The sequence below is a fragment of the Ursus maritimus genome, unplaced genomic scaffold, assembly GCF_017311325.1.
Source record: "Ursus maritimus isolate PB19 unplaced genomic scaffold, ASM1731132v1 scaffold_25, whole genome shotgun sequence".
Lineage (NCBI taxonomy): Eukaryota > Metazoa > Chordata > Mammalia > Carnivora > Ursidae > Ursus > Ursus maritimus.
The window spans coordinates 41,640,748-41,656,601 of record NW_024425008.1 but is presented as its reverse complement, the minus strand read 5'-3'; the positions used below and the strand labels follow the sequence as shown (position 1 = coordinate 41,656,601).

The following is a 15,854-nucleotide window of genomic DNA, read 5'->3' as shown; positions in this document are numbered from 1 at the left end:
CAGCAGCAGCAAGAGGAATGTGAGACAAAAGAGAACTTTTGGCAATTACATGGTAATTCAAAAACGAAGTTTGATGTGGTGACATTTACTTTGTCTTGTGTGGAAGCGCCCATGACCCTTGGTTCACGTTTGTGATCGCCAGCAGCCAAGGGACTACTGTGTGTAGCACGGAAGCCCCCGATGCCGGTTAGAATATCCTTGTCTACAGTGCCGACCGCTCAACATTACAGTTAAAGACCAAAAGACGTGTTCAGTAGCATAGGGTGAGGTGAGGGAGCGAGAGAATTGGAAACTTAATCTGTGGGTAAGTGCTTTCAACATAAATGTGAAAGAGGGATTGAATTCATTCCGTGTAGTCCCTAGGGTCAAAAAAAATGATTGTTCTAAAAACAGAGCAGCTGTCTGACCCAGTGAATTCCTCTTATCTGAAAATGTTCCAGCAAATGCTGGCTGAACACCTGTTAGGGATGATCCAGTATTGGGTGGGGGATGATCCAGTATTGGGTGGGAGGTGACCAGACGAATCATAGGATCCCTCGCACTTCTGTATGTCTATGGAGTAGAAAAAACCATGGGAGAAAATGTGGGAGGGATAGAGGGTGAAAATTATTTGATTTTAGCTTGGGTGCTCAAAATAATTTTTATACTTATTACTATGTCATATTCCACCCGGTAGTTACAAATAGTAAGATGAGGTAAAAGTGTGGTAAATAATAAAAACAGGCAGATATTTTTCCATATGCTTGTTTCAGCATTACTTCCAGGTAAAATATTCCAGAGTAGCCAGTGCATTTCTAAAAAGGAAAATTGTATAGCAATTTTTCGATCTTCCGTAAGAGATGAGAGACACGACTGAGATTTGTCAATACAAGCTTTAGGAATATCTGCACATACACGTGTACATTCAGGTTGGTAACACTAGTAAGTTTCATTTCAATACAAATTATGTTAAATAGCTCTTAAATTTCAGACATGGTCATATATATGTTATTTGACATTCTTTTTTATCTCGATACAGATCTTGATAATGAGTCTCTCGATGATAGATGTGCAGCTAGTTTGTCCCGAAACTCATGAAGATAATTATATTGCTGAAAAAAGTAAAGATATAGTGAAATATATTGTAGAAAACTAGTTAGCAGAGTAGTCACAATACTAGGAGTCAGAAATCAAAAAATAATTGCTAAGAACAGTTCTACATCCTTTTAAGTAAGGAAGTGTTTGCATTATGAGACATTTTTCACCTTTTCATAAAGGTGCATGTAGTGTGAAAAAAACTATTGCTTTAAAAATCAGAAGGTAGCATTCAATACACATGAATGTTTTATAAATCTGTAAAATCCTTTCTCCCTTTACTGGCAGGAGCAAGTTAAAATTAAAAATAATACATGAAGGCATTCTTTTTGCTAATGTAAAAACCCTCTGGGGGTTACGTAGGGAGGAGAGGGTACTTTCTATAGCAATTAACGATTAATCTTTTTCTTCAATTATGGAGGCCCTGGATTTCTGCTTCTTGTGATGAGAGAATCCATTTGGAACAACGTTCATAGTAGTCAATATTTTAAAAAATCACTAATGTTAACAGATAAGGGAAGTAAAGAAAACTTTAAATAATTTGGAGTTTTAGTAGTTCCCCAGAGGATATTCTTATTCTGCCAGTTATCTCATTTTTTATCCTTTTTGGCAAGTTGAAATCGCGTACTGCCTATAGCTAAATCGGCACAGAGATGGGCAAGCCTGCTCGGTACCGAGAGCCGAGGTGGTCAACTGACAGCCCCTGTTAGTGTGGGCTTAATTCTCTCCAAGATGAAATCGATGCAAAACACACACTCGGGTATGTGTGACCATTTGGTTTTGTTTCAGAGGGAGACCTGACAATATCTTGAATTTGAAGAATCACTGGATTTTAAGAGATAAGAAAGGGAATTCTCTACTTTCAGAAGCTGTACAATGAAGTGGATCCCGTATGGATTGTTTCGAATGACCTGATTTAAGCCGTGAGCATTAGACTGCTTGGTGAATTTGTCAGTTACTATAATAATTCACATTCGTGGCCCCTGACCCCTGACCCTGGGAAGATGGACTCGAGCCCAGGAAGCCACTGGAGGCCAGGACTCTCGTGCCTGACCCTCCGATTCAGTCCTAATGCTGAGACAGGGTACTTGGCAAAGGAAGGCAAATTGGCTTTACAAATCTAGAAATAAAGTGAAATTGCAGAATCTTTCAGGAACATTAATACATAATAATATCCTTGGGGCACTGCTACTGCAGAGATTTTTAAGTGTTAAGGGGAAAGTAGATGGCGAAATTGTCTCTTTAATTATCCACAGCAGAGGATAATTAGAACTGTTTTGCAGGGTTTTTTGTATTATAGTCATTTGTCTTTGTTAACAGTTTGATGATAGGATAGGATCGTCACTAGTTCTTTCTGGCCGAGAAATTACCAAGTTTATAGGAATCCTCTCATTTGGAAAAACTAAATATTAAATTAAAATTTTCCAAATTTTTCCAAAAGAGAGGATTCATCCCGAGAACTGAATGGGCAAAGACTGAACAGTAGCAGATCCTGCAAGAGTAAACGGCAAAGTTCAGAGTTTTCATTATTTTGTTTGCAACACTGTGAACTTCTTCAGACCTGCAGGTTAGATTCACACAGAAATTTGGAGCAGGTGATAGATGAATAGCAGACTGCCCTGGGTTTCCATGCCCTCGCGATGGCGGGTTCCGCCGCGCCTGTGACTGCCCCCAAACCGCGAGCTCCCAGGAGCGGGCAGCCTCCTTACCTTGATCGTCTGTATTGCTCCAGACCCTCGCAGGTCTCTCAGGCTGTCGATGGCTTGCTGTGGTGACACTGTGTCAGACAGGTAGAGTAGGAGACAAGCGGCTACTAATGGAACACGTTAGGAAAATAGTATATTACTAAATAATTAATGATAGGATAGAGCATTGTGTATTTAATTAGACTTCTGGTGCAGAAGATGGGAGTTTAGTGTCGTGCAAAATGAATCAGAAGACTTTTATTATGTGTTTTTGACAGTTAAATTATGATTTTAAATGACGGTGGTTGTTTAAACTGGCTTCATTCTTTTTAACAGCTTTCTTGAGTTCTTTAATATACCACATAATTCATTTATTTAAAGTGCAGAATTCAGTGGATTTTAGTGTATTCACAGATAGCTTTCAGCCATCGCCACAGTCCATTTTAGAACATTTTCATCCCCGCAAAAAGAAACCCTGTCCTCTCTTGTCATCATCCCTGTGCCCCCATTACCCCTGATCTATGGATTTGCTTAATCTAGATGTTTTATGTAAATGCAATCATATGTGGGCTTTTGTGACTGGCTTCTTAGCATAATGTGTTCAAGACGCATACCATTGTGGCATGTAACTACCTCATTCCTTTTTGTGGATGAATAATATTCCATTGTATGGATTTACTTTTCGTTTATCCACTGTCAGTTGATGGGCATTTAGGTTGGTTCCATTTTTTGGCTATTGCGAATAATGCTGCTGTAAATTTTGTTCCTGTACAAGTTTTTGTGCAGACGTGTTTCCATTTGTGTTGGGCATATACCTGGCAGTGGGACTGCTGGGGCACACGGTGACTCTGTTTAACTGAGGAAGTACTGCCAGACCGTTGTCCAAAGCATTTTACATTCTCTCCAGCAGTGTATGAAAGTTCCAGTTTCTCCACATCCCATCGCATTTTTTCCATTTTTTGGATAACAGACATCCTAATGGGTATTGAGTGGTGTCTCATTGTGGTTTTGATTTGCATTTCTGTGATGACTACTGATGTTAGGCATCTTTTCATGTCCTTAATGATCATCTGTATATTTTGTTTGGAGAAATATCTATTCAGATCCTTTGCCCATTTTTAAATTTTTATTATTGAGTTGTAAGAGTTCTTTATATATTCTAGGTGAGTCCCTTATCAAATACATGATTTGTAAATATTTTTTCCTGTTTTGTGAGTTGTCTTTTCATTTTGATAATGTCCTTAGAAGCATACAAGTTTTTAATTTTTTGATACTGTCCACCGTCAAAAGGAATAACTGTTACTCCAGTCCACCATTTTGTTAACTTTTTTTTTCTAACACATTTTTAAAAAAATGAACAGTAATTGCATGAAGTAATTAACTTTGGTTTTCATACTTATGATGGATATTGTTTAGAATTTACTGTCAGTATCGTAACACCTGCATAGGGAAAACATTAGAAAACAGAACAAAACGCAAGAATGCAGGTGCTAAGACTTGTAGTTTATGTTTTGCAGAATCCTTCAAAACAATGTTGAAAATACCTCCCATTTGCATTCTAGAGAATACCAAATTAAGGGCCTTAAATAATTCTTTAGGTCTCAGCAGATTTATATTGTGTTTTGTCTCATTTTAATACAAAGTGAGGATATGGCCCAGAAACAGGATATCTTTGCCTACTTTGAGGGTAAAAAAAATACTGAATAATGAAAACACATTTCTTACCAAGACAGGATCTCCCAAGTCCTCCGTAACAGCTGAAAGGGAAGCACATTTTTGAATATTGTACGTTTCCCTTCCACCCCATCACTTAGAACGAAAGACTTGCTCTTTCTGCCTTCTAGTTCTGAATCTAACAGTGCCTACTCGCACAGTGCCTGGCACACAGAGGTTAATAAATATTTTTAAATTAATCAAGAGCAAAGTGTGCTTATTTATTTGTTGGGAGGTATTTTGAACACCTCTCATGGTCAATGGAGGCAGGGCCTTTTTATCAACCTTTTAAACTCCAGGATCCGCATCTGAGAAGTGGAACATGTTACTAAATAGAAATCAGACTATTCTGACCAACTGCCACTTTATTTTCCTCTGTCTTAACAAAACCTTAGCGTTACGGAACAAGCCTGTATGGCGACTCTTCACTTATCTAAAAAGAGCACAGAGGTGGCGTGTTACAGAGGTTTAGAGCCTGGGGCTGAATGGTGACTCTGTCATTATGACGTGTGAACCTAGGCAAGGAATTTACCCTCTCTGGGCCTCAGCCCTTTCACCTGAAACCTAGTGACAGCCACAGTACCTGCATCACAGTTCGGACTGAATGAGGTGACCAACATTTGTAAAGGGCTTGCAGCAGAGCTTGGCACAGGGTAAGAAGTAAATGAATGGTAGCTGCTATAGGCTAGCCCTGTGAAGAAATCAGCAGTTCTGCATAACTGGATTTTCCAGAAAAAAATCATGATTAAACCTCAAAGCCACAAAGCCATTCATTCTAAGTACTTACAAAGATGCTTAAAAAATGCATCACACAATTCCTAACTTTCTTAGAGGGTTCCCTGAACCTGAGGGGTGCCGACGACGTCTCAGGAACATGGGTGGGCATGGTTACTGTCTGGAGGCAGCGGGGGGAGGGTGTGAGCCAAGGGCCAGACGCCGACTCCCAGGGGGTTCATGAGCTTGCTTTCTACAAAGTGCCCGGATATAGGCTGCGTCAGAGCTGAGGCTCCACCACAGAAAGGTAGAGGCGGAGCACTTCGGTGGTTTTCTGCAAGATGAGGGCTGCTTTATGCCTGTCTCTACCTTTGTCTCTCCTCCTCTGATTCCTGCTCATCCTTCAAAACCCAGCTCACGTGGCCTTTTCTGAACTGCCCCCGTGCCCCGCAGAAACCGCCACTGCCCTTTGGGCTGCCTTGTGCCCGCCTTGGGTGAGCCCTACTGCACTTGCGTGGTCGTGCGGTTAGCGGGGGCCCCTTGAGGGCGGGGACTGTGCCTCGCAGCGCGTGAGTGTCTTGTATTCATAGTGTTTGGTACACAGTGGGTGTATCCCCTTGGGGTGTGTTGAAGTCCAAATCCCTGGTACTGTGAATGTGACCTTATCTAGAAATACGCTCTTTGCAGATGTAATCAAATTAAGACGAGGTCACAGGGATGAGCCCTAATCCAGTATGACTGGTGCCTTTAAAAAAATTTTTTTTTACAATTTTTAATGTAGTTATCTGAGAGAGTGAGAGAGGAAGCACAAGCAGTGGGGAAGGTAGAAGAAGAAGCAGACTCCATGCTGAGCAGGGAGCCCAGTGAGCGGCTCGATCCCAGGACACCAGGATCACGATCTGAACCCAAGGCAGATGCTTAACTGAGGCTGACTGGTGCCCTTATAAGAGGAAATACCCCGAGAAGACACAGCAACACAGAATCATGTGACGACAGAGGCAGAGATTAGAGTAATGCAGTTGTGAGCCAAGGAACACCAAGGAACGACGGCCACCGCCAGAAGCTAGGAAGAGGCAAGGAAGGATTCTACCAGAGTCTCAGAGGGAATAGGGTCCTGTTGACACCTTGATTTTGAACTTCTAGCTTCAGAACTGAGGGGGAGCAAGTGTCAGTTGTTCTAAGCTACCCACGTTGTGGTTCTTTGTTACGACAGCGCTGGGAAACAGCACCGTACGGTCAGCAAGCTGTGCTTGCTGACTTTATAAAGCAACAGAAATGCACAGGGCGAATCGGTGGGATAGCACTGGCGGACACAAGGCGGTGGAAAAAATTTTACCAGACCCAGTTTCTGAGGGATAAACTCCAGAGCCGTCTAGCAATGGGAGCACTCAAAGATGGCAGATTGGATAGAAAATTAGTCACTGTAGGACACCTTGGAAAGCTCTAGGACGATGCAAATTTCCACTCATCAGATGCTTTATTTTATGGGAGCCAGAAGCTTTCAAGAGACGCAGCCTATCTTTCCATCCTGTTTGTATCCCGTTCAAACATCAGACAGCACTGGGTGTGCTAGAACTTGCTCAGGTAGAATTCGTTAACTTTCACTAATCTGAGCTAGTTGGATCTCTGGAAACTTCTCAGTAGAGGCTGTTTTCAAAGATGTATTATAAAAAAAAAATCCCAGAACTGCTTTGAAAAACGGGTCCCCAAAGTGGAAAATATTTCTCATCAGCCACATGTAATTATCTAATGCTATTTTACTTAGACTTATTAGAAAATTTAGTATAGACAACTGTATTCTAAAATTTGGCTTTTATAATTAATAAAGCAATTAGTAATTGCTTACAATTACAGATTATGCTTTTCCCTAGAGGAAGGTTGGAAACTAGAATGTAGGATGGTTTCTCCGCACATCAGAGTTTAGTTCAGCCACAAAAAGTGTGTCCCCTCAAAGCCCCGTGCACTACTTGGTTTGCCTCTAGAATGGGAACTGTTGGCACGAGGCCCCCAGCTCTAGGTCTAAGGAGAGAAGCTGGCTGGGCTTGCCCTCTCCCTGGGTGCCCTGAGACTACCTGGTTATTTGGTATAGTCCGCATACTTTCTAGTTCAAATCAATGACTGTAGGGCTTTTGAGGTGTCGGGCTGTCTAATACTCTATCTTGTTCCAGAAGCGCAAGCAGCACAGAGGAGGACTGGTTTGCTCCCTGTGGCTGGCGCTCCTCTGCTGTGCGTCTCACTTGTGGCAGAGCCTCTGCTGTATTAACCACAGCACCACTTCTAATCTTTGTATTGCTGCTGTCTCCTGCTGACTGTCACTCCCTTTTTCCTTTCTCCAAGCTACTTTTCCCCTCTCTCCTTTTTTCCCCTTGGCTCATTTTATTTCATTTTAAAATTCCATACAAGCAGCTTGTGCATAGCCATTGACAAACAATGAGAGTCCCTCTTCATTCTGGTGGCAAATCCCTATCATCAAATATAATTTTATAGTCATATTTTTAAGATTGCTCATTGCTTACGATTTCTTTGCTAATTTTTAAAAAACTGACTTTTTAAAAAAGATTTTTAATTTATTCATTTGAGAGAGAAAGAGCACTAGCAGAGGGGAGGAAGGTCAGAGGGAGAGGGAGAAGCAGACTCCCTGCTGAGCAGAGACACGCCCCCCCCCCACGGGGCTCAATCCCAGGACCCCGGGATCATGACCTGAGATGAAGGCAGATACTTAACTGACAGAGCCACCCAGGCACCCCCCAAACTGACATTTTTTTTTGCTGTTAGAAGCAACTAAGTAACTGAAAGACTGACCAACGAGTAAGGGTATTATAAGAATGATGCCCCACCTTTTTTGGGAGGAGGAGGGTCCCAAAATTATAAGTAAACTTCTAAGGCAAGAGGAAAGAATAAAAAGCCTGTAAGCCTGTTCTAAAAATTTCCAAATCTACTCATTTATTGTCCTTACTCTTCAGAAGTAATAATAGCAAATATCTGAGTGTCTGCACTGTAGCAGACATGTGCTGGTACTCTCCATGCCTCATCTCCTTTTAATCCTGGCACCAAGCTACAGGGTAGGTAATAAGTGAATAAAGATGCAATAATTAGAAAAATCATTCCGACTAAGGCATTTCTCACATCATTTACAGAGAAGAGAGAAACGTACTGTATTAAGGTTTTTCGGTTATTTTTAAGGCAGATTGCAAGCTCCTCCATTATTTCACAGCAGCTGGCTATGTCAGGAGTCCCTCCATCTGGGATTGGATGGTGATGAGTGATAATTCCATACTGATGGTAGAGGTCCAAAAGGTTTGGGACTCTGTATTTTGACAGTTCCCCTCTGGTGCAGAAAACAAATATGTCTTGTATACCATAGCTCTTTAGTTCTTCTGCCAATAAACCAAGATATGGATACACATGTACAAAATATTACAAATTTAAATACAGTCAAGACAGAGGATGCGGTGTTAAATTTCTTAAGCCAAACTAAGTAAATAACAAATGATAATCTATAAACTTGAAATACTTATTGATAATCTAAAACAATATTGATCTGTCTTCAAAGTAGGGTAAAAATCAAGTCACTAAGCACAAAATATGAATTAGAAACACCTGAACCAAAAAGTGATTAAAGTTGATCACCATAATAATAAAATTATACTATAATAATCATAACAGTATAATAATATAATAGCATTATAACATAATGGTTATAATATCATATTATAATAATTATATAGTAATTATTATATTATAACCAATAACTTAATTCAAAATGCTTTTAACTGAATTTTAAGATTTTCAACTAATTTCAACTATATTGCTGTTCTTGAAAAAAACTTTTTTCAATATGGCTTTAAAAATAAATTTTAAAACATCTAATATTTCAAAATAAACTCTTGTGAAGAAACAATAGCATATTTCTTTCCCGTTTTCTTCTCACAAAGTCCATGTTTGCTACTTTCCTCACTCTGCTGCTCTGTTTTACCCTAAGCATTGTAGATAAAATCCCCTGCATGTCCATGGTGCCTGAGCTCATGTTCTCCTTTACGTTTGTACTGTGTCTTGCCATCATGCATTTAATTTTATGGGCTAGGTCTCTAGGAAATAAAACGTTAGCTGTGTTAGTATTAGGTGACTTAGCTAATTTCACTATAATGAATATGAACCAAGCAATAGTACTATAGGCCATTCTATACACTGGAACATCCTTATGGCAATATTCACTAGAGAGTATTGTGTTCAAAATGAATGACTAATTCTGGCTGAACTCAGCCTCCTTTCTCTCCCTGCCTCCTAAATCCAGGGACATTTAACTAAGCACCTTTTATCATGAACCTCCAGATTTGTACTTGAAATGTGGCTAGTCCAAATTGAGATGTATTGTAAATGTGCAATATCTATCTGATCTCAAAGATAAGTACAAAACACCCATGTCTCATTAATAATTTGTTTTATGCTTAAAACCACTGAAGTGATACTATTTAGGCTATGTTAGGTTAAATAAAACATATCAAGTTAATTTAATCTGTTTTTACTTTTTTAATATGGCAGCTACAAAATATAAAGTTACATACATGGCTTCTACTTGTGGCTCCCATCGTATTTCTATTGGACAGTGCTGCTTTAGATAATACTATTATTTTTTTTGTACTTCTAAAAGGATTAAAACTGAAATCCACATACTGAACCATTTTTAAGAGTAGATAATTTTCTCTCTGCCTCTTGCACACAATGGATAATTTCTATTGTACAGTGGTTTTCAAACTTTCCTAGAAAGGACTCTGAGGAGGGAAACACAGGGGCTGATGCAGGGAGATTCTAGGTCTCTCCCATCAGATTGTCATCTTTTATACACTGCATTCCATCGAAGATCTCACTGGAAAACAAAGGGTTTGGTAAAATATTGGAAACCCCTTTTATAGAAGATACTAAATGAATAGGGCTTTCCAAAATGTGCAAGACTGGTTCTTGAACCAGTGATTTTCATTATAGTTTGCTTATGACCTAAATGTTCTCCAGATGAAATCTCCCTACCATAGCCGGTATCTCTAAATCAGAGTATCTTCACAAATAATGCAAGAGTCCACTAACCTATTAGCCTCTGCAAGTCTTTTTGGTAATTAAGGAATAAATCAGAGAAAGCAAATTAATAAATTGATATTCCAAAACAACCAGGAAAAAATTTTAAGATTTCAAAAATTTATACCGGTCAGAATCAAGATGTGTGTGTGGTGTGTGCATGCGTGTGTGTGTATTTATGTTTATTTTGGTGTATTATAAGGACATCGGTAGGACTATTAGCCTTGAGATACTCCAGGCCAACCAGGATAAAATGTTTTGAAAATCCAAGTTTTTTAGTACCATGCAATATGGAAATTACAAATTGGGGTGGGTTATTAGGATATTTGTGATGTTATTAGACTTGAGGCTAATATCCTTGAGCCTGTGAAGATCAGACTGTACCCCATCTTTCCCACTTAGATGCTGCCTTTCTAAATTTTCTACCCAGGATGGACAATTTCACTACTGCCTCTGGGTTCTCAGCTCAGGCGTATTTTTACTATCATAATCAAGTCTGTAAGGGACAGTGTGTTCAAAGATCTGGGCAGTGAAATGGCAGTTTTCTATTTACATAGTTTCCTCCCTCCAACTTAAACATTTTAAACTCAAATGCAATTTCTGTGCGTAACTACAACAATCAGTGAAAAGCAATGCTATGTTTAGTAAATGAGGAGTTAGTTCTCTGTGCCCTTCGCAAATATCTCTGCGTATTAGAATAAGTCTACAGTTTGAAACTATGAAATAACAAACATTTATCTGGTATACTGAGCAGAGACTAATGTTTGTTCTTTTTGACAAAGAGATTTTCAGTGTTATTAAGAAAAAACTATTAATATGATTGTTTCATGTTATACCTACCTGTATCTTTTTGGATATTTCTTCTAACATTTTTAAATTTACAACCTATAAGCAGTAATAAGGCAAGTGAAAAAGTTAGTTTTTGGTCACATATAACAAATATATTTAAACACATAACATAGCTACTTTACAAGGTCATACCTATATGATCATTTATATGTTTCGAATTCATTTTGAGTGTGGATTTCAATTTCTAATATTCTTAGGAATATAGTTGCAGGGATTCATAGACCCCAGCTGAAGGAACGCCTCATCCAAAGAGTCTTTATTCTGTGTCCTTTTTGTAACAAGTACCTGCCTGTTGCCCTCAGCCTCACCTTGTACCCCAGTGTCGAAGTTTTATTAAGATAGGTAAATCAGAGATGCAGAACTGTGAATGGGTCTGGAAGCGTTCAAGAGTGATCTATGTTCTTTTAGCTAGAGCTTATGAGGGCTTCCAAAAGTGAGCTCCCCAGGCGGATGATCTATGAAATTCTCTTCTTGCTCAGTACAATGATGTATTTATTAGCTGATAAACAGATTATTTTAAGTATCTCAACAGGAAGCCAGTTGTAGGCTTACCTACCTGGAAGAGCACATAAACCAAGAAACTGAGAACAATTCACTCGTGACAGGGGTAGCCTGAAAAGAATAAAACTGTAAGTTTAGTCCAGTTTTTAAAAAGTTGAAAATGGAAATTCAATTTAAGAAATTTGTGCTTGGCACGGAACATGGGTGTTTTAAAGTTTTACCATAGCCACAAAACAAAAATGCATATGCAAATATCAATACGTTGTTCACAAAAAGGCTCAGAAAGCCTGGGAGTTTTAAAACAGGGACTTATCATTTGCTTTGTCACAATTTAATGCCTTTTTTTTTTTTTAAAGATTTATTTATTTATTTGAGAGAAAGAAAGAGGGAGTGCCTGCAGGAGGGGACAGGGAGAAGGACAAGCAGATTCCCATTGAGTGCAGAGGCCAACACAGGTGTCACAGGGCTCCATCTCACAACCCTGAGATCATGACCTGAGCTGAAATCAAGAGCAGGATGCTTAAACCGGGCACCCCCGTCACAATTTAATTCTTAACAGTGGCGAGTTAATTGAAACTTACCTTAAAAATAATAATGTCTCGATTGCCTATGGCTAGTATAAAGGGTAACATACTTAAGTTACCCTGTGGTATGTTACCTGAGATATTTTGTATTAATAATCTTGGGGAATAAGCTAGAAAATGGCCTTCTGAGGATTTCACCCCAGCATTCAGTCTACGTTACTATTTTAAGATTTCTTGGTAGGCTTTCCTTAAACAGATATAATTTCATAGGATAAAAATCACAAGTCATTCCTTGTTGTAATGGATTTTGGTTAAAATAAAATAAATTCAAGAAATCATATTCCCAGTTTGCAGTACTCAGGGACAAAGCAGGTAAAAGCTAACTTCATCCATAAGACAGAAGGTGAGTTTAGAGGAAAACGAGGGCATCGTATAAATACCATGTGACTCTGAAAATTGGATGAGTTCTTGAGTTTTAAAGGGCGATATAGGGGAAATGAGAGATAATTGATATTTGATGGCAGAACAAAAGGAACTTTAGGGATAACACACTCTTTTTCTCTTCCTGTAGTTGGAAATGGCATTTTCTTAGAGAGATTATTACATTAACAGGGATGAGAGAAAGCATGGATTGTTGTAGAGATCCTGGTGTTACAATAAGTCACTGCCAAGATTTGGAAGTTGATTCTTTATAGAAACATTTGTTTTTGCTCTTGTATCTATGGTAACGTGGCTTTTATCTTTAGCAGGGTCTGCTAATAGATGCATTATTGTGGCAAGTAGTTCTAGGATTTGACTAAATGATAAACAAACATCTCATCCTATGTTTGGTATATCAGTCTTTTGTCACAAAAGAATAAGTAGGTTGGGTACTGAATAGGAGACATTCTGATCCTGTATCAGCTCCTTACCTACTTGTATCTACTATGGTTTTCTGAATGCATAAAGAATGACTTCCTCCTCTGCCCATCCCCACCCAAAAGAAAATCCTTACTCTATCATAGATAGTAAATAAATCATGGAATTAAAGGATCCCTTAAAGATTAGAATTACACAATTGGCAGAAGAGAACCACTAAATATTTTCAATATGTGGACTACGTTTTCTACATGGATTATGATGTACACATCAAATAATTTAGCTCATCATTGATCAGAAGTGTTAACATACCATGATATCTGAATTGGAGTCTGTTCATCTTCAATAGGCTCTTCGTCTGATGAGTCAAACTCACTTGTTTGCAATGAACTAGGCTTCAAAAGAAATTAGTTATGTTAAATAACTGTAAAGAAAAATATGTACATAGAAGCTGATCCTTGCTTAAACACACACTGAATGCATATTTGCAATTTATTCAATCTGGAATATCAGGATGATCAGCGATGTCAATAATAAATTATTGATTTTACCATCCTATTATTAATTACAGTGGTCTATAGTGGAAAGAGAGCTGGATTGGGAACAAACCAGGATTCTGGTTTTGGCTCTTACACTTACTATATAATCTCGGACAAGCAACTTCAGTTTATTCTGGGTCTCAGTTTTCTACAACTATAAAGTGAGGAGATCTGTTCATTAATTCACAAACATTTCTTAAACACATTCATTTGCCAAGCTCTGGAGATGCAAAGATCTATAAAATAAATAGCTTCAGTATAGTTGGAGAGACGTGTGCATAGATTATAAAAGAAAGTTGTAAGTGCTAAAATGGAAGCATAAACTATGCACTTTCTTTTTTAAAGATTTTATTTTTTTATTTGACAGGGGGAGAGAGAAAGAGAGCACAAGCATAAGCAGGGGGAGCGGCAGGCAGAGGGAGAGGGAGAGGAAGCAGCAGATTCTCCGCTGGGCAAGGAGCCTGATGTGGGGCTCAATCCCAGGACCCCGAGATCATGAGCTGAGCCAAAGGCAGGTGCTTAAGCAACTGAGCCACCCAGGTGCCCCTAAACAATGCACTTTAGAGCGGACAAGGGAGTGACTGCTTAGAGAGCTGGAGAAAGCTTCAGAGGAGATATATTAGCTGGGTTTTGAAGGATGAGCAGGAGATTTTTAGGCAGATAAGGAAGCAGTTAAGGCAATACATGCAAAAGGAGAAAGGGCTTGTTTTCAGGAACTGTGACATCAGAGCAGAGGCGATAAGGCCAGAGAAATAGTTTTAACTCCCCCTTTTCTCAAAAAATAACACCAATATGGCCTAGCAGTTTGGTTGATGGGGGGTGGACATGTAGAATAGCATGCCCTCAACTTTGTGAATCATTGGACTAGAGAGATTGAGATGGACTTTGGGTAATGATCTAAGGAGTTAGAACTCAATCCTGTAGGCCTAATTTCTACATGAGAGACAGTTGTTTTATAGGATCAATAAAAAATACACCTTTCTTCTTATTTCCAAGTTGGAACCCCCGAGAGATAAAACAATGGAGAGGCAAATGGAGATCAATATGTTAGTTTTATTACTGAGTGTCAAAGGGAGGATGTGGCTTTAAAGCTGTTGTCAAGTGGGCCTGTCAATTCCTCACCCCAGAATTGGACTTATCCACCCAGTCATGGGCAGCGATGGACAACGCACTGCAGAGAGAAGGGAAGAAAGGGTTCAGCTATTTTGTTCAGCTCCTCCCAAACTGGGGGAGCTGATCTTGCATGCTGTCCCTCCTGGGAACAAGTGGAAAAAGAGGCCAGGAGTGAAGGACAGCTGATGCTCCTCCACATGGAAACATGGGCAGTAGCAAGTGTAACCAGCTACAGTTCTTTCTAGCTCTGAAGCTATATTCTATAACGGTCTTGTTTGTTACTACAAGATCACATTACAGAACCATTTAGGCTATGGATGTGAGTTGCTTTGGATCTCTTTGTGTTACTATTATCAACTCAAGAGAAGGTCTTTTAATATTCAATAGGTTGTCAACCCTGGTGGTAGGTGATTGAGTCAGGTGGGGCCTCAGCTCCTTGCGTCTGTTTTTCCTTTCTCTTTGAAGCGGTTTTGACGATTCAAGATTTCCAGAGTGAGTGTGGCTCCTTCACTCAGGCTCTCCCAGCCACGTTAACAGATCCTAACAGAGTTAGACGTTTCCGCTCCCCCAGGCCCAGGGATTCTGAACCCCAGAAAGGGACGCAGTGCCAGTTGGCCCCGGGGGATGGTGACGCGCCCACAAACGGGGGTTGGCAATGGTCCTCCGTGGTTTTCCCCGTCTGCGGTGAGGACCGCTCATCAGCGGGGCCCGGGGCATCCCCGGACATCCTTTGGGGCAGACTGATACACTGAGACATCTTAGCTCTCCATGCCTCAGTTTCTTCCGTAAAACCGGATTCAGCCCTCTCTGGCAGGGCTGTCGTGAGGCTTAGGAGACTTCGCAGGCGGCAGTTCCCAGCCTGTGCACAACAGGTGCACAGCCAGTATCCGTCGTCCCCACGTCCGCCACCGACCCTGTTCCTTCTCAGTCATCGCTCTCCCCCGTCCAGGGAAGCGCCACCTCCCAGACCCAGGACGGTTACAGCGCGAGTCCGGCCGCGACCAGGCCTGGGCTGTCCCCAGGCCCTAGAACTGGCCTCGGGGCCGCTTCCGTCCCTGCGGCATCGCTAGTCCAAGCTCGGCCCGACTCACCGGCTTCATCGCTGGCCGCCCCGCTTCGTCACCTGCTGCCGCCTCCCTCCAGCGGCACCAGCGTCTCAGCCACCGCCCCGCGCCGAGCCCGCCCCTTCGCTCAGCTCATTGGTACATCCTTCT

At 40.4% G+C, this 15,854-nt stretch overlaps 1 protein-coding gene across 3 annotated transcripts; it reads right to left on the bottom strand.

Annotated features, from left to right (window-relative positions):
- Positions 1–853: 853 nt before the first annotated feature.
- CDKN3 (cyclin dependent kinase inhibitor 3) lies at positions 854–15,819 on the bottom strand. 3 transcript variants are annotated; one of them, XM_008701714.2, is made up of 8 exons: positions 15,732–15,819; positions 13,301–13,383; positions 11,662–11,717; positions 11,097–11,141; positions 8,341–8,563; positions 4,485–4,516; positions 2,784–2,887; positions 854–1,091 (listed from the first exon to the last, which is right to left on the bottom strand). In XM_008701714.2, the coding sequence occupies exons 1-8, from the start codon at positions 15,738–15,740 to the stop codon at positions 1,005–1,007; spliced, it is 639 nt and encodes a 212-aa protein (XP_008699936.1). In that variant the 5' UTR covers positions 15,741–15,819; the 3' UTR covers positions 854–1,004. The 3 variants fall into 3 exon arrangements, with proteins under 3 accessions (XP_008699936.1, XP_008699943.1, XP_008699946.1); XM_008701721.2 differs by having other exon boundaries at positions 2,784–2,851; XM_008701724.2 differs by lacking the exon at positions 11,097–11,141.
- Between the last annotated feature and the right edge of the window lie 35 nt (positions 15,820–15,854).